General features: G+C 53.3%; 4 protein-coding genes across 4 annotated transcripts in view; all 4 read right to left on the bottom strand.

Moving 5' to 3' along the window:
- Window positions 1-2,675, bottom strand: part of LOC128269808 (putative serine protease K12H4.7) — an 8,956-nt gene extending 6,281 nt beyond the window's left edge. Inside the window, exons 1-2 of the mRNA XM_053007212.1 lie at window positions 2,275-2,675; window positions 1,163-2,213 (exon numbers count right to left, since the gene is read on the bottom strand). Of these exons, the coding sequence (XP_052863172.1) occupies window positions 1,163-2,213; window positions 2,275-2,675 (1,452 nt within the window). The remainder of the gene's footprint in view (window positions 1-1,162; window positions 2,214-2,274) is intronic.
- A 1,868-nt stretch (window positions 2,676-4,543) lies between these two features.
- On the bottom strand, window positions 4,544-6,118 carry LOC128274087 (putative serine protease K12H4.7). Its single transcript, XM_053012172.1, has 2 exons — window positions 5,703-6,118; window positions 4,544-5,639 (listed from the first exon to the last, which is right to left on the bottom strand). The coding sequence occupies exons 1-2, from the start codon at window positions 6,116-6,118 to the stop codon at window positions 4,544-4,546; spliced, it is 1,512 nt and encodes a 503-aa protein (XP_052868132.1).
- A 1,136-nt stretch (window positions 6,119-7,254) lies between these two features.
- LOC128273821 (putative serine protease K12H4.7) lies at window positions 7,255-8,907 on the bottom strand. Its single transcript, XM_053011876.1, has 2 exons — window positions 8,480-8,907; window positions 7,255-8,350 (listed from the first exon to the last, which is right to left on the bottom strand). The coding sequence occupies exons 1-2, from the start codon at window positions 8,905-8,907 to the stop codon at window positions 7,255-7,257; spliced, it is 1,524 nt and encodes a 507-aa protein (XP_052867836.1).
- Window positions 8,908-10,379: 1,472 nt separating this feature from the next.
- On the bottom strand, window positions 10,380-16,119 carry LOC128269858 (uncharacterized). Its single transcript, XM_053007263.1, has 4 exons — window positions 16,068-16,119; window positions 14,770-16,008; window positions 14,515-14,697; window positions 10,380-14,447 (listed from the first exon to the last, which is right to left on the bottom strand). The coding sequence occupies exons 1-4, from the start codon at window positions 16,117-16,119 to the stop codon at window positions 10,714-10,716; spliced, it is 5,208 nt and encodes a 1,735-aa protein (XP_052863223.1). The 3' UTR covers window positions 10,380-10,713.
- Window positions 16,120-18,015: the final 1,896 nt, after the last annotated feature.

The following is an 18,015-nucleotide window of genomic DNA, read 5'->3' as shown; positions in this document are numbered from 1 at the left end:
TGAGATTCCAATTAATGAATTTCACCCCTGAAATAAGAATCTGGAACGGCTACAAAATAGCGGTTCTGTATTTTTTCTAAGATTTCAGTATTGTTGCTGTTTATGAACGTTCTTGACTTGGGTCGTCTTCAAAGTTTGTACGACCATGTTTAAATTCAGCAACCCATCTGTTTACTGCATTAATTGAAACCGAAGAGTCCTTATATATTTTCAACATAGGTAGTTCCTAAATTTCGTTTGCTCTTAAACCTTCCTAAAATAAAAATTCAACCTTGTTTTTTTCGTTGTAAAAAATTTAGGCCAGTAGCAGCGCTCTTTGTTGTTGTTGTTGTTGAAGTGCATAACTTATTGTATAACCAGTACAAAACATGGTGGTGTGAGAACTGTACCAGGCGCCTCCATATGCGAATTAGAGAATTATATTATTACGTATTGCTGTCTACTCGAGCTGTACGGCTGCAAAACGTCGATAAGGCTGCTGCGATTATTTAAGACTTTCATTGTTTACGAATTTCATGTTTACACTTCAGTCATCCTCTCTCTCGCTTTTTGCGGATTGGTTTGTTTGCGGTTTGTTTGCATAATCCTTATTTCTTCTTCTTCTTATTTTGCGCTACAACCGCTGAGCGGTCTTTGCCTGCACCAGAGACAATGTTAATATCTCTGGTGCTATTCGTAACGGATCGTTTTTACGAGCGGGGTTGTTAGCCCCGCGCCAACCCCCGTGTCACGTCGTTATCGGGAATCGAAACCATGGCCGGCTGTGTTACAACCGGTCCCGGGATTCGACGTAATTTGCGTACTGTTTTAATTTGAACTTTTCCAAAAATACGATAATTTCGCGTTCGAGTCGGCTTCGATATAATCGATCCTTAATTTGTGTGTCTGAGAGAAAGAGAGAGAGAGAGATTTAAATCTCATTTTACTGTTGTTTATTTTTGATTGTTTGGTTAAATCGTTCTTTTTGGATGTACCATGTGATGCGACTACTAAATTGAGTTTGCGTTTTTGCTACTACTTGCTAATTGTGTTTGTCACTACTACTTGTACTTTTGCTAGTACATTGCGTTTTTTATTCTTTTTCTTCATGGTAATTTTATAAAGAATATTAGGGCTCCATAGGAGGAAGTTGGACGCGTTAAGCGCGTAACCAACTATAGACGTACTCTTTAATTTCTTCCTTAATGAGCCTCAAATCATCCGAATCGCCGTCGCTCGGTGACAGCCAGTCCATTGCTATGAGTGCTCCGTCGATGACGAAAGCGTTCGCGTTTGTGTTTGTGTAGCTCGTAATCGACACAAACCGGCTTGGGTCAAACTCAGCATTGACATACAGCGCGTTGGTCACACGTGGGTCGTCCGCTCCGAAATGCAAGTTCGTCAACCGAACGCCATCGTAAACGATCTCCTGATCGATCCAATCTCCGAACACGGCCCGGCAGGTGTCGATGAAATACCGGTAGGTGATGCGCGTCCCAAACGGACTGTCACCCGATGTCGACGATGTCAGGAACCAGCCAAACTCCGTGCACAGCTGGTACAAACGCTGCCGGACGCCCAGCTCGGCGTTCACCGGCACACCAACATCTTCGTACAAGGCGCTGGCGATGTTGCTCTCGAAATCGAGCGCAACGCAGTCGAACGGGGCGTAGCGACGCGCGAAGAAGTTGGCCAGAACCTCCAGGTCCGTGTCGGCCGAATCGGACGCCAGCTCCTGGCACATGCGCACCACCGATTGCGGATTCGCTTCACCGAACATTTCCTGCTCGATCGAGGTCTTGAGCCCGTAGAAAAACGTTTCCACCGTCAGCGGGTCGTCCGCCGCGAGCGGTTCACAGGTGCGGAACATCTCCGACACGCGCCCGTACAGCCCGGCATCGATCAGGTTCTCGGCGGTACGGAATCCCCGCCAGATGGTCCCGAAACACTCATCATCTGCCAACCGGCGAATCGTGTTGCCCAAGTCTTCACCGTACTCGGGGAAGTTGACCCGTGCGATCACCGACGGCGTTGAACCCCAGGCACCGTCGATGAAACTGGGGAACCGCTGCCGGGCCCAGATTGCGACGGCACCACCGTACCCGATACCGTGCAGAATCACTTTGGCCTTCGGGTCGTGTACCACTTCTGTGCGCAGATGACCGATCCACTCGATCAGATCCATCAGTGCCTGTTCCACGCTCAGGAAGCGCATATTAGCCGTGGAGTAGTTTCTGCGCCAGGAATTAAATATCTTTTAATCAATTCTAATACCATCCCCATTAAGTTACTTACTCCACCGGGGCACTGCGGCCGTAGTAGCGATGCTCGTTGGCGAACAGCCAGGCCCTCTCGCCGCGGGCAATATCGTGAAACAGGCCGTTTTCGATAAAGTACCCATTGACGACGCTGTTGCTTCCGACGACAATAAAGATTGGTCTACCGGGTAGATAGTACTCACTGTTCGAGAGGTAGTCAAACTCGAACGTCGCCCTGTTCTGGACATCGAAGTGGTCGACGCGCGTTCGGAAGCGGTGTGCCTCCGAGCGGTTGGCGATATAGTTTGGGTGTGGATGGGTGAATTGGTTCGCTAGAAACGGCACCGATCCTTTGTTGGGATGAACGGGTGATGTTGCGGCGGCAGCGCAACAAATCGTTGCAAGGATTGCAAGATGTGTTAATACACAGGCTACCATTTTGGGCGGAAGCGAAAGGAACACTGTCATCAATCTGCTACTCCGAATCGTATGTAGGTGTAGTCGCGTTGCGCTTAAAATAGAATCGCAAAACAAGATAAGGTGCGATAAGACGCTATCCATTGATAATGTTTTTGGATTAGACTTCCGGTGGTCTGGAAAGCCTGCCTAAGTCTGGCGGTCTGGAAATAGCCAAAACAGGGATTCCCAGCCATTCAGGAGTAGGTAGAGACTTAACCTTACACAAAGTGCTATCAGGCTGTTCAAAACGCTTCGATAAGAAGAACATAATTTTGTGGTTTGAAATACCGAGCCAGTTCCTTGAAGCAGGTAAAGACCGCTCAGCTGTTGTAGCTGGAATAAGTAAGTAAGTACATAACACTGTTGTGTGAGAACTGTACCGGGCGCCTCCATGCGCGAATTAGATAAGTCGTATTGCTGAACGCAACCAGCGTATTGAGCAATAATAACTCAAGAAGCTTTTTTTGCGTATGAAATATATCACGAAATGTTTCACTCACACGAGAAGCGCGATTAGACCTTTTGAGGTTAGTGCGTGGCAAAAAGTAAGGTTGATTGATTCACCTCCATGACCTGGCTGTTGATGCGGTCTACGGGTACAATCTGACTTCCGAACACATTGAAAGCAATTAATCGAAATCAAATTCATTGGTTAAAGAAGACTGGTGTCTGTATAAAATAAACCCAATCAACGAAGTGCCCTTCAAGCACTAAAGAAGACAATTTTGTTCATACAATGGTAGATTAGTTTCCGTCAGAATATGGATGCAGCTGCAATCGACGGGAAACCTTAGCTTCAAGCTTGGATGAATGGGGCGCGTGTTTATTGTTGATTGTTACAATCGTTGTCGTTGGACAAATTGATCGAATAATCAATCAACTTTCATCGATTACCGAATACACCGGAAAAATGTTTAATTATTATACACAATGGTCCAAACGCTTAACACGACACAGGTTCGTACTGGCAAAGTATCAGTTTGATATTTTATACGATAAAACGTAAGCCAAAATGCGGCTTTACCAATCACCGTTCCCTTGCGAGGGATTATGAATCATTGAAATGAGATTAGCTTAATCTAAGAATTAGAGCGAGTAATGGAGCGCCTGGTTTCAGAAATGAGGTTTTGATAACGATTAGGAGCTGCAACCGTTATCGCAATTCCGCTTCCCCGATTACCGGGGCGGTCACGCGAGAAAACAATGGTTCGGAAGTTGATTGGTTTATGCGTAATGATTTTTATGACCTAGCTGTGGCAGCTGCTTATGACGCGGACCGATCAGTGTTGCAAACAGGAAGCAGCGCAGCCTCGAATGCCATCCCGTTGCAGAATATCTTATCGATCAAGATCGGCACGGTGTGCGTGATACGGGAATGTAATCAACGGCTTCTGTTGACGGTTGATGTTCTATCGAACTCGCCCAAGATAATCGGAACCAATAGGTCCCTACCGATAGACGTGCAATGCATCGCAGGCGAAACCCCGGACACGCGTTGCCTTCGTTTCCGCTGCTGAGCGGACTGATCTAATCTAGCAAACCGCGATCGCCGCTAATCGCCATCGCGTGATAAATCCCACTGTGGTGCCCATTTGCAGGTGGCCCTGCGCACGCGTATCGAACGAGGATCGCCGCCCGTGGTCGCACGAACTGCGTATCTCCTGTGCTGGGTCATAAACTGCAAACCCCAACACAAACCGCCAAAAGCCCAAGTAAAGTAACGACACCGTGCCTTTATCGTGTGGTGGCCACTCACTATCAAGGCCCGTTTTATGGTCGGTAATTGAACGAAAAGAATTCCCTTACATTACGCTGGGCGGACCGCCCGCCCGTTGGCCGGCTACGCCTCACTTCCGGAACGGGTTGATTTGCGAACCGAGCCAGGTGACGATGTACTCCTCGGCCATGTGCTTCGTCTCGAGCAGCTCCTCCGAGTCGAAGCCGGAGATCGAGCGAATGTCCTCGCTGAAGAAGGCGGCGGGCGTGACCCGGGCGTTAGCGAGCAGGTTCGTGTAGGAGGTGATCGAGACGAAGCGGAACGGATCGATGCCACCGTTCGTAAAGAGCACGTTCGTGGTGCGCGGATCGGTCGCGCCGAAGTGGAAGTTGGTCAGCCGCACCCCATCGTAGAGCACGTCCGGGGTCAGCCACTCACCGAACACGGCCGCACACTCGGCCAGAAACAGGTCGTAGGTGACCTTGGAGCCGAACGGTTGGTCGCGCGATTGCGCCGACTGGAAGAAGCCAAACTCGGTGCAGATGTGGTAGTTGAGCTGACGCAGTCCGTACTCCAGGTTCTGGGGAGCCTCGATCGATTCGTCGCCCAGGATCGAGATGAAGTTCTCGAACGACAGGTCGAAACAGTCGCTGACCTCGGCGTATCGGTTCTTCAGGTACTCGGCCAACGCCTCCATGGACCTGTCGAAGGTCGGATCGGTCAGCTGGTCACACACCGTGCGGATGTTCTCGATGTCGAAGCCCTCGAACATGGACAGCTCGAGCGACAGCGTCATCAGGTGCAGGAACAGTTCGACCTGCAGATCGTTGGTGACATCGATCGGCTCGCACACGTTGAACATGTCCGACACCACTGCGGTCTGGCCGGCCTCGAGCAGATTCTCGGCCGTGTGGAACGCGATGAAGATGCGGTTGTAGCACTCGTCGCTGCCCTTGATGCGGATCGTGTTGCCAAAGTCCTCGGTAAACTCGCTGAAATCGACGGTGGCGCGCACGAGAGCGCTGGAGCCCCACGCACCGTCGACGATGTTCGGGAAGCGCTGCCGGGCCCAGGTGGCCAGCGCCCCACCGTAGCCGACCCCGTGCAGGATCACGCGGGCGTTCGGGTCACCCATCACTTCGCGCTTCAGGAAGTCGATCCACTCGATCAGATCGAACAGGGCCTGCTCGGTGCGCAGGAACCGCAGATTCTCCGACGAATAGTCCCTGAGGAAGAATGGAAGTCAACGTCGCCGTGGTCCGTGGCACTTAATGTCTGGCACTACTTACTCAGTCGGGGAGCTACGTCCGAAGTAGCGGTGCTCGTTGGTCGCCAGGAACGCTCCGTTCAATGCGGCCACATCCCGGAAGTGGCTGTTTTCCATGAAGTACGGATCGATGCGGTGGTGGCCACCGACCACCACGAACAGTGGGCCACCCTGGCGGTAATACTGGTCGTTGTGCAAGTAGTTGAACTCGAACATGTCCCGGTTCTGCGGATCGAAGTGGTTGACCCGGGCATTGAACCGGCCCTCGACGGTGCGTGGATCGGGCACGTAGCCTTCCGGCGCCTTCGGGGGCTGGCCGCTGACTCCACGAAGCATCCGACTCATCACCTCGAGCATCCTCGATCCCTTGGGCACGTTCTTCGCCACCGATACGGTGGCCACCAGGGCCACCAGCAACATCGCGGCCAATAGCTTCATTATTAGTTGTTTTTTACGTAAAGTCCTTCCTTCTAAACCTCTTTGCTAACCCGAGGTCACAACTGAAACGTCCCGGGGGTGACTGCCACCGGTTAAATAGTCCGATGGTAATGGAATCCGGTGGTGGATCTGTGGTCCTGGAACTCACCATCGCCGGGCACTCACTTAGGTGCCAACACTCAGACCAACTTAAACTGGCCAGTAGTGTAATTGGTACCCTATTTACATCACAACACGATTTACCTACCGAGGTCCTCATGGAGGAGGCCATCGTTAGGCAGGGCCATAAACGTGCGCCACGTTATCACAACGGGCGGGCAGAAGGAACGGTTTCATGGACGGAAAGTACACGCTGCCCATTCTGTTACCGACTCGATAAGGCAGGGAATGAACATAGAAAGAAAGAGACGGTGAGAGAGAGATAAGGAATGGCGCTGGTCCTCGGGATACCGTTGGGCAACTACGTAAGCAGTTGCGGTCGCGAATTGGAGTGGTGCTAAAGATGTGGCCTACCGATTGTCGGAACGTCGTTTTATTGGGGCACTTCGACGGAGACTTCAACGATGGCACAAGAAGGTAACCTGCAGTACTCCAGGACGAGAATGTCAATCGGAGCATAGGAATCAATAGGTCTCAAAGACTTCCTCGAGAACATTTTTTTTTCAATTTTTTTATAAAATATGTGAATAAACAATCTTTCTTATAGATTCGTCGGTACTTCTCGACGGGCGGCTTCCGTTATCTGGCAAATGTCTTTGCATCGGGGCCCAATTCACAATATTGGCCCTGCTGCTTTGGTAGCAGCTGTGGTAGCTCAGTTATCGTCATCAGCAACATGTTCAGATAAACAGGCGAAGGCCTGGGCCCAGATAGGGCTGTAAATGAGTAAATCTACCTTGCGGCCCTCGGCTCTAATCTAAACTGCCCGCCACCTCAAGGCCCAGGTCCGAAATCACTTATTTGGGGTGCCTTCTCCAACTCATCAATCTGCGGGTTCCGTTGAAGGCCCCACTCAAATCCGGAAGGAAGCGAAAGCATTTGCATTATCGTTTATCGTGTGTTTTATTTATCTATGATTACGGTCACTGGTTCCTTCTAGAAGAAGGTACGCAAAGAGCTGGTCGGCGCGTTGAATTCTACTTCCGGAACGGGTTGATTTGCGAACCGAGCCAGGTGACGATGTACTCCTCGGCCATGTGCTTCGTCTCGAGCAGCTCCTCCGAGTCGAAGCCGGAGATGGAGACGATGTCCGCGCCGAGGAACTCGCCTGGAGTGACGCGGGCGTTGGCGAGCAGGTTCGTGTAGGAGGTGATGCCGAGGTGGCGGATCGGGTCGCGGGCACCGTGCGTGAAGAGCACGTTCGTAGTGCGCGGGTCGGTCGCGCCGAAGTGGAAGTTGGTCAACCGCACGCCATCAAACACGACTTCCTGGGTAAGCCACTCGCCGAACGCGGCCTGACACTCGGCCAGGAACAGCGCGTACGTGACGCGGTCACCGAACGGCTGGTTGGCCGACGAGAGCGTCGGGAACAGGCCGAATTCGGTGCAGTCGTGGTAGTTGGACTGCCGCAGACCGTACTCGAGGTTCTGCTCCGCCTCAATGTCCTCGTCGGTCAGGTAGCGGACAAAGTTCTCGAACGACAGGTCGAAGCACTCGCGGGCATCGGCGTAGCGGTCCATCAGTAAATTGGACAGCGCGTCGAGGCCGGTATCAAACTGGGTGCTCGTGAGGGCGTTACACACGCGCTCAAGGCTCTCGATTTCCAGATCCTCCACCATGGCAGCCTCGAGCGACAGCATCATGGCGAAGAAGAACAGTTCAACCTCGATCGGATCGCTCACGTTGATCGGGTCGCAGGTGTTGAACATGTTCGACAACAGGGTGGTCTGGCCGGCATCGAGCAGGTTCTGGGCCGTGTGGAAGGCCTGGAAGATGCGGTTGTAACACTCGTCACCACCATATGAGCGGATGAGTTGTCCGACATCCTCGGCGAACTCGGGGAAACTGGAGGTGGCGCGGACCGGCGCGCTGGAGGCCCACGCACCGTCGATGATGTTCGGGAAGCGCTGGCGAGCCCAGGACGCGAGCGACCCACCGTAAGCGACTCCGTGCAGGATCACGCGTGCGTTCGGGTCCCCGACGACCTCGCGCTTCAGGAAGTCGATCCACTCGATCAGATCGAACAGGACCTGCTCCGTGCGCAGGAAGCGCATGTTTGCGGCAGATAGGTTCCTAAACGAACAGAGAAGAAGGGCTTTTATCAACACGTAATCAACACTTTGGTGCAACAGCCGAGAACAGACACCTTTACTCCAGATCTAACGGAACACTAGAAATGGTCCAATGGGGGCCAATACTTACGGTACGGGCACACTGGCTCCGAAGTAGCGATGCTCGAAGGTCGCCAACCACGCTCCGTTCAAGGCGGCCACATCCCGGAAGTGGCTGTTCTCCATGAAGTACGAGTTGAGCGGATAGTGGCCAGGGACCACCACGAACAGGGGGCCTCCCTGCCGGTAGTACTGGTCGTTGTGCAGGTAGTTGAACTCAAACATGTCGCGGCTCTGCGGGTTGAAATGATCAACCTTGGCCGAGAAGCGACCCTCGACAGTGCGCGGGTTCTGCGAGACGTATCCCTTCGGTGGCTGGGGCCCTTGGGTGTGGCTAAACATCCGCTCGATGCCCGGTGGCATCCGGCGGATCTTGTCGAGCGACTTGCTCGACACCACCGCGACCACGGCCAGCAGCAGCGCGGCCACCAGTAGCTTTTGATTTGCACCCAACTTCATCCTGCTTGCGTGCGAATATTCGATCGACAACTAAACGGTGTTACGGGCCCCCCGCAGCCATTAAATAGTACGCGGGCCGTGACATAAGCGGGCCGAACCGAGCGAGCTTTATCTTTATCGCCCTTCGGGAAATCTTACACACCAGAACAGCCAAATAAACCCACCTCGGGGACCACCGCTCGCCGGATCCTTCCCTGTTCGCTCCAAGGTTGGAAGGAAGGAAATGGGTTGCCCACTACCCACGGTCCCCGGGCCCGGTTACACGGAAGCTACTGACCGAAAATGGAAAGTCATCCACAATACTCGCACGCCGATCGGTGTGGCTGATAGGCCACGGGTGGCTGGATTACTCGTAATCTTATCGCCCAGTCTGGCACTGATCTGCCGCAGGTCTACCGGTGGCACTGAATAATAAAAGCAAAACGCTGCAAACTGTTGAGTAACGGCTTATTAGCTCATTAGATAATCGAAAGATTGATTCATTTCGATGGTTTATTGGTGCAGCCGTGCACGTTGAATATGGGTTTAAAAGAAAAGGGAAGTTCTTCTCTTGAATGAGTGTAAGGAATGAAGATATTTTATTTGCTTTCAGCAATCTACTGGCCGTAAACTTCGCTACGCGCGGGGGCTAATTTTTAGTTTCTCGTGATTCGAGATTGACGCATTAATACTTAACGCGCCGAGGCAAAGCCGTCCATCGCAGTAGGGCACCAGGCCGAGGCCGGAAGGTCGCTCGTTGTGCACAGCAGTTTCCAAGCGTGGTGCATGCATTTTGGATTTAAATTGTTTTTTTTTTTTCGGGCGTTAAGCAGATTGCATACCCATCAGGCGATTTTGGGTGATTTCTGTGCAGCGCAACATAAATATTTCCCCTATTTGATCCCTGCCGAATGGAATGAACGGTTTAAGTACCGTAGAATCATGAGCTCTTCCTTGAAACATCCAGTACTCATTGTGTTTCAAGTAATTGTAATATCCACATTTTTTATTTCATTCTAAAAAAAACTAGTAGACTATAAAAGTATGTATTAGACATTCCCCTTACAGACTAACGATAAACAACCGCAGAAGTGAACTATACAAAGTGGAAGCCAATGTGCAACGATCGTTTTGTATAGTTCCAAGCTGCAACAAAACGGCTATGTTAGCAGCGTTTTAGTATGGTGCGTGCTTCTACTGCTGGCGGAAGAACCGTGCGGCCATTTTGCCGCCATCCCGTGTCCGACAGTAGAGGACAATGATTTACAGAGCCTTAACAATACAACTTGGTACGAGTACGCGTGTGGGGTTTTTATAGCCTATCCTTTTTACTTGTTTTAGTGCTTCATTTGTAAGAAAACCCTGGCGAAGAACATTTACAAAACCGAAAAACAAAGAACGAAAGCTTGTTTTGCCCAGCCAAGTGCGCATAACGTTCTGGGTTTGAGCGTGCAAATTCGATCACTTCATTACCCATTGATAAAGCCAACCGTTAAATTCGGTTCTCCTCTATTCAGTCGACTGTTATTGCTACAAACAGGGCTTTACTGTGTATTGTGCCCTGTCTGTGCGTGTGAAATGTGATTAACGATTAAAAAGAGTAACAAAGATAAAAAGAGATGAAACAATGCAGAAAAAATGCCCAAACATGGCAGCATGCTTTCGATAAGGGATGAAACTCGAACGACGAAAAGTAGAAAGAGCAGTTCAAACTAAAGAAACGAACAAATAACAATCGAAAATTGATCCTGCCACACATACGCACACACTGACACAGCTTTGGTCGTTTCCCTAGACGTGACCTCACGTCCCCCACCCCCAGTCTGTCTACTTTCGTAGTGAGCCCTTGTTAAAGCCCCGAATGGCATCGAGCAGAGCCGTTCGAGGGTCGATGACTGGCGCGCCGCCAGCGGCAGGGTTCGCAGGAGACTTCTTCACGATCGCTCCTCGCACAACGGGTTGGGTTGGCTTGAGGCTTACCGGAGCCACTGGGCTCTGCAGTGTTGGTGGCGGAGGTGGTGGTGAAGGCATGGACGCCGTGAGCGTGACTGGCCGTGTTGGTGCGGGAATTGGAGGTTCTACTGTAGCACCGCCGTTGACTACGTTCGTCGTACCCGTAACCGGTGCGGGTACCGTAGCCGACTCAACCCTGGCCGGGACCGGGTCTTTGGCAAGGATCTTCTCCTTTAGCCCGGTGCGGCGCAACGTGTGCTGCGAGAAGGGAAGCGAATGGGAAGGCACCTCCTCCGGTACGATCGGAATGGTCGATTTTCGCAGCACGCTCGTATCGATCATCGAAACGGGCCGCAACCGTGGACCGGTGATGGTGGTAGATGATGTTCCGACGGTGGCCTCGTCCAGCGATTTGAACCCACGCACCGTTGGCTGCAGCATGGTCGCTGGCTTCGGCCCGAGGCTCAACCGGCTGATGGTGGTCGTGGTCGATCCGCCACTCCCGTTGACGCTAACGCTGCTAACGTTACCGATGGAACTGGTGGTCGAGGTACTGTTGCTGGTGTCGCTTCGGGAGAATGTTTCGTAGAAGTACGAAGGCTTTGGTTCCACCGGTGGTGGTGGTTGGCGCTGGACCACATTCTTCTTGTATTCGACCGCCCGAACGATGGGCAAACGTTCGCCTGGTGGCGACGGCGTGGTGGTGGTGGTGGTGCTGCCACCAATCGTCGTCAGTGATGTCGAGTGCACGGCGATCGGTTTCGGTGCAGCAGCGCCGGTCGCGAGCCGGGCCGTTACCGCCACCACCGTTTCTTGGCGTTCCTGTGACGCCTTTAATGGCACATTGGATGCGGTTGGCTCGGTATCGTCCCGTCCCTGGACCTCGTGAATCGTTCGACGCACCGAGGTGGTGGTTTCCGTGGTCGAGCTACCGCCCGGACCGATGCTGATCTTGGTGCTGCTCACGTTGTTGACGTTCCGGAAACCACGGGGCAGGGTGGAGCTGCCACCGAACCGATAATCGCGATCGGACTTGATCGACACATCGATCTTGGGCCGCTCGTTCCACGTCGCGAAACTGATAGTCGGAGGTCCCTGGTAGGTCCACTTCTTGGTGTCGGTATCGTTCGACGGCTTATCCACGGCGGCGTTCGAGCTGGAGCTACTTACGACCGTGCTGGTCGTGGTGATGCTTACGACAGTGGTTTGCGGTTCCTTCACGACGCTCTGTTGCTGCTGCTGATGTTGGTTCTGTAGCAGCTTCTCATCGTCGCTCTTCGACTCACTGGCCAGATCCTGGATTGACGCTTTCGGGTCACCGCCGTTAACTTCTTCAGACGCCGCACTAACCAACTTTATCGGTTCTTTCGGTTCCTCGACATCTTTCACAATCTCCGGTTCCACTTTAGGCTTCTCGACGACGTCCAGGACATCCTTCTCGAGCACGCAAAGTGCAACGGGTTCCGCCTGCGGTTTCACCTCACCCTGATCGCGGGTTGGTTCGGGTTCGGGTTCCTGCTCCTGTTCCTCAACCTTCGCTTCCTCGATGTTGTCCTTGCGTACGGACACTCCACTCGCGACACCGTTCAACTGAACCACCTTCCCGTTCAGCTGCGCCAGCGTCGAAATGTCGGTGAAGCTATTCCGCTTGATGGCGGCCATCGAGGGAAGGGCAATCTCCTCACCCATCCCAGCTCCTGACCCGTTCTGTTCCGTTGCACCAGCCGCCACGGTACCAGTGGCGTGATGTAGATTGTTGATGCTGTTTTTGCGCGATGTGTTGAGAATGTTCTTAATCACCTCCAAACTCTGGAGTGACGGAGAATCGCAAATGCTCAGCTCACTGGTCGACTTGCGGCGACTGAACGAGGTTGCTAGTCCACCGTTGACCGAGGCCCGGTTCTCCCAGCGCTGGGCACCGATGAGCGAGATGTACGACGTGCTGCGCGGGGTAAGGTGCAGCTTCGATCCCGCCGATGGCACCGGCTGTACCGGGGAGTGTAGCGATTGGATGTAGTCGGAGCGCGTGGAGTGGAAGGAATCGGACCGGTTGATCACCCGCGGGCTCTTGTTGAGCATCGTTAGACTGCGCCGTTTTACCGGGGCCAGCTCTTTCTTTGCGCTTCCCGCCTGGTAGCCGTTGCTGTGGCGATGCGTCGCATCATCTTCATCGCTGCTCTGCGTCAACGAGTGCGCTTTGCGTGTGCCGGCATCGGCGGATGTCTTCCGGTATGCGATAACCTCGGCGATCGGTTCCTTCGCTTCTTCTTCAAGCGCGAGTGTGAACGGTTCGGTCTGCTGGAGGTCCTTGCTTCCGCCAGTCGGCGGATCCCCGGTTGTAACTTTGTCCACGATCACTTCCTGCTGCTGTTCGATAATCGTTGTGGTGCTCGTGACGATGTTTTCCTTATTCTCTGAACTGTACGTCGATATCTTGAAGTTGGCCAAAGTGCTCCGGTTGGTGGCGACCGCAATGTCGGCATCTTCCTTGCGCGTCAACTCGACGCCGTCGCGCAACAATTGGTTCAACTCGTTCATGACGCTACTCTTCCGTTCGATCACCGCTTCCGGTGGTGAGACCAAGCGCGGGGCCGGTGCCACGATCGACGGTTTGCCACCAATCGACTCACTGAGCGTCGCCAGCTCACTTTCGATGATCTTTTCGCGCCGTTTCTCGAGCGTTTGCAGCCAAACTTCACGCGCTTCGCGTGTGTCCTCGTTGGTGTTCAGAACCGGTGGTTGTGTTCGATCGCCACCGTCGGCACCGACCCGGTAACCGTCCTCCAGGTCCGAACTGATGTGCGGCACACCGGTATCCGAAACGTGCGTCGTGGTATCGCTCGTCGGGCTCTCGGCCCCGTGGCGACGGCTCTCGGTCGGAAGATTCAGTTCCATTGTCTGCAACCGTTCCTGGAAGAAGGGCTTAATACGATCGACCGTTTCGTCCGACATCACCGTCAGCATGTCGGTGCGGAGTGTCGTGTTATCGACGAAGGTTGACGCTGGCCGATAGAACTGATGCCGTTCGTCATAGTCGTTCGCCTTGATCGACGAGTCGGCAAACTTTGGCGGCGCAGGGAGCGTGTAAGTCCACTGCTCCTCATCGGCCGCCCCGCCACCACCGTTCGGTTGTGGTTCCTTGTGGCCCGTTCCATTGTGTGAACCATTGGTGGCCGGTTTAGTGGCAACCTCCGCCTTCTGCTCCGGCGCGGGACACACCTTCTTCTTGATCATCGCCTTGCCGGACTCGATGTTGTAGATTTTAATCTCCTCATCGGAGCTGTTGTCACCGGGTGACGGTGACGACGGTGTCTCTGGTCCGCTACCGATCTGCACCTTCGAAACGATCGGAGTGGTCGGCTTGGAGGACAGCTGCGGAGCGGACGACTGATCCGCCGGACCGCCGATTTTGATCGACACCGACGAGGTTGAGCCGGTCTTCTGGTGCTTCTTCTCAACACCGTTGGCCGCCGGGGTTTGGCCGTTGGGAGCCTGTTCGACGTTTAGCATCACCTTTGACACGTTCTGCTGAACCGCGGCATTAGCGACGGATGATGCTGCTGGGGGGGCTCGATGTACGCTTCCGTTGACGGCATTCAATCGCGATTCTATAAAACGGAGAAAAAGGTGAGGCCGTGTGTTGCTGCTGGAATTGCCCAGGGTTCCCCGTCGTACCTCTGTTGCGATGCGTATCGTCCGGTTCGCTGCTAAAGTTGGAATCCGTCTCGGAGATTGCCACATCGTTGTCCCGTAGAAGATCCAGCGTCGAACGGGTGAGCGCTCTCGGCGAAGGTGTCGGCACGGGCGTAATGACCATTTTCGCTCTCGGTGGTGGTGCTGGAGCTTTCGATTTTTTCGCTGTACCGAAAGAAAGAACATATTTGCATTAAAATAAATCTGTCTTGACCACCGGGTATGCGCCCTTCTTACCGTTTGAATTCAAGCGCTTTCTGGGTGTTGGTTCCGGCATATCCTGGAAATCGCGCGGATCCTTCGCGTCCGAGCAGCTGGAAGAAGCTCGCGAGTGGTTAATGTCCATCATGCTGCCACCGTTCTCGCTCGATCGCTGCAGTGGAGCCGCTTCCGGCTCACGGATGATGTACATCGAGGTAGGCCGGTTCTTGAGCGTGCTGAACGACGTCTTGGTGTTGAGCAGATTCTTCCGGTCTTCCTCCTCTAGCACCATGGCCGAGGTCATGACGTGATTGTTGTTGTTGTTGTTGTTCGCCTCCGCCATCGCGTAACCGTTCAGTTGGTCACTGCCACTGCTACCCTTGCCAGTGCCGTTGTTGTTGTTCAGAATATCAACCGCTTTCGGTTCCCGATCGTACAGATCCGGTGTTGAGACGTGAAAGTTTTGCCTGGAGTAGGGCGGTAACTGGGGTTCTTTGAAAATATGGGGGTCCTCCGGCGGTTGCTTCTCAACGGTGGCCCCGTTCGGTGTGTGCTGCACGACGGGCCGCACCTCCGGGATGGAATTCTGGCTCGGGGGTCTCGGGGCAGCCCGCTTCTTACGTGTCGGTGCCACTGGCGGTGCCGCCGGCTGCTGTTGCTGCGGCTGCGGCTGGTGGTGGTGATGGCCATTACCAGCATGGCCACCGTTGGTACCACCACCCCGCGAACTCGAACTCACCCCGGACGAGTCCATGGAATTGAGCGAGTTGGTCGAACTGTACGGTGAGGTCGTTTTCGGTACCAGCTTCGACGTGCGGCTCAAGTCCGACGACGACAGGGACGTTCCGCCTGTGGTGGTTTCCCGGGCCGTTTTCTGGTGCATCCGAAAGATGTCGCTTGTGCTCAGCCGGTAGTCGCTGTTGCGGAGGGCTTCCAGTTCCTTGCGCGACATCAGCCGGATCTCGCTCAGTCCCACCTCGCCAATGTTCATGTCCAGCTCGAACCCATGCTGGAAGTCGGCCGGATGGCGGAACACGTACTTCTGTGCGTCCAGCAGCTTGTCGCTGCACACCTGATCGAGCAGGGTGGACAGTTTGGTTTTCGCACCGACCCGCGCCACGTACAGCTGGTCGCGCGGCAGCAGCACCGTCACGCGGAATGTCTGCTCGTACGGTGCGTTCGGTACGATCGGCAGCTGTATGACTTTGCTGTTGTACTGACTAGAGGCGTCCAGATTGGTGCTGGACCGACTTAGGTTGGATGTAGATTTGGAAACTAAAACAAAACCATGGAGGGTAAGTATTTGGGACCACGTTTACCCAGAGGCGACCTACCATCTTTGTTTCTCTTTCCCAGCAGCCTGTTGAGCGTTGATAATCCATTCATTTTGAGCCGCTACTGTCGGTACCGGGTACCGGTGCTGTCGTTTGATGGGTGAAAAGAGTGTGCGTCGCTCCACCAGGAGCCTTACTTTTGACGTTAAGGTTTTGTTGTACTTGTGAGAGGGGCAATCGTATTTGTTTACAGCATCACAGTGCTAAGCATGCCGATCCTTTCCGTTCAAAGGAGTTCCTGCAAAAGACGACACAGAACCGATAATAATACTTCATTAATAAATTGTAAAACATTTGTTTGCAGAACACTCTGAATGAGGCAGATTTTGCGGTGGCGGAAAATAGCGCAACGTGTGGCCACGTGGACGGACACCGGACGGAAGCCCGCCCCCTTTGGAAGTGGTCGAATGCACACATTTATCGCCCCGATACGATCGTTAAGTGGTTCGTGCTGCCGTGAGAACGATTGTTCCGATGCATGTGGAAATTTCAACTGTCCATCGGAAGCGGCCCTCCTCCGAATGATTTACGTCTTTGGCGCATCAAAAATCTGACGCGGCTGGCCGCGGCCACTTTGCGCCGCGGTGCTATTAGTCACGTGGCTCCGGTTGCGATGATACGGCGTAGAGCGCCATCACAGTGTGCAGCCATAACGTTTATTCAGCCTGCCTGACCGACCGACAGCAGTAAGATAAAACCGAGCTGCGGGAACAGCAAAATATTTACCCTGGACCTATGACTATGGCGCAAGAAGTCGGAAAAGAGCTTAGTGATCGCCCGTTAAAGTGGAGCGCACGGGAGTCAAACAACTTGAAGAGAATCACGCCTGGCTCGTGCGCCAATTATTACTTTTGTTACATAAATCCGCCTCAAGCGTTTTTTGGGCCACGCAAACTACGCAGAAAGTTTGCGGTAGTTGAGATATGGGATCCGATGGCTCCACAGGACGACGACGACGACGTCGGTAACTAGCGCCGCGCCGTTGCCCACTCGCGTCCAATTGTTTCATTATTGATGAAGGTGTACAATCGTTGTCAACAAGTCAACGGGTCCAATCAGGCCGCATTCCTCGGCGGTAGCTGATAAGGAGGCACTGTTGCGCCGGGCTCGAGAAGATGGCTGTCTTCTGGCTGACGGACACCACCTACACGACACGGTTCAAGGCGGTATCAGCGGCGGACCCTGGAATCCCTCTCGAAACGACTCCGATATCGTACGATGTGGCGGTCGCTCTCTAAGCAGTCCCCTAATCACCGTTGCTCCAATCGTGCGCGCTTTATAATCGGTCGTCGTCTCGGACCCCACAACTATTGGGAAGCCGCCTGCAAACGTCACATTCTATCACGATTCGTGACCCTCACAACACATCCACCTGCTCTCCATTATCACGACGGCACGGTGACCATGGGCAGTAAACTTGAAAATTCCCCCCAAAAGGCACCGAGAGCTTCGTGACGCGTGAGGTCACCGATACGAGAGCACGGGTTTAATCACGAAAAAATCGCGCGCTAATCCAAGCATCGTTATCGGGGCGCTACAAACAAACGGCCACAACCAAAACAAATATCTATCCGCAGTCAATGATAACGAGTTTCGGAGTTGACTCACGCTGGTAACGAAGAATTTCCGGCACTTGTGACGGCGTGTCTCCACGATATACGCACCTTGTCTCGCAGATTTCAGATGGCTGCGCTTTGCTGTGCACTGTGACCTTGCGAGCGTATTTTCTTACGTCTAGGTGAGAGTTCCGATCAAAATCTGGAACATAATCACTGCAGTCCCCCGGACACGTCTACAAGAACTTTCGGATCTCTAATCAGGTACGCCGGGTTGCGACGCAATGCGCAACAAGCAGCTCCTCGATGGCGCTGGACGACTATCGGCCGGGAGTGATAAAAATTTACTAAAACAAAAGTCGTGTTCGCAGCACTAGAACCAAACAGGTACA

This window comes from Anopheles cruzii, chromosome 3, assembly GCF_943734635.1.
Source record: "Anopheles cruzii chromosome 3, idAnoCruzAS_RS32_06, whole genome shotgun sequence".
NCBI classification, from domain to species: domain Eukaryota; kingdom Metazoa; phylum Arthropoda; class Insecta; order Diptera; family Culicidae; genus Anopheles; species Anopheles cruzii.
Note: the sequence above shows the minus strand (reverse complement) of the source record. Positions and strands in the feature narration are given on the sequence as shown.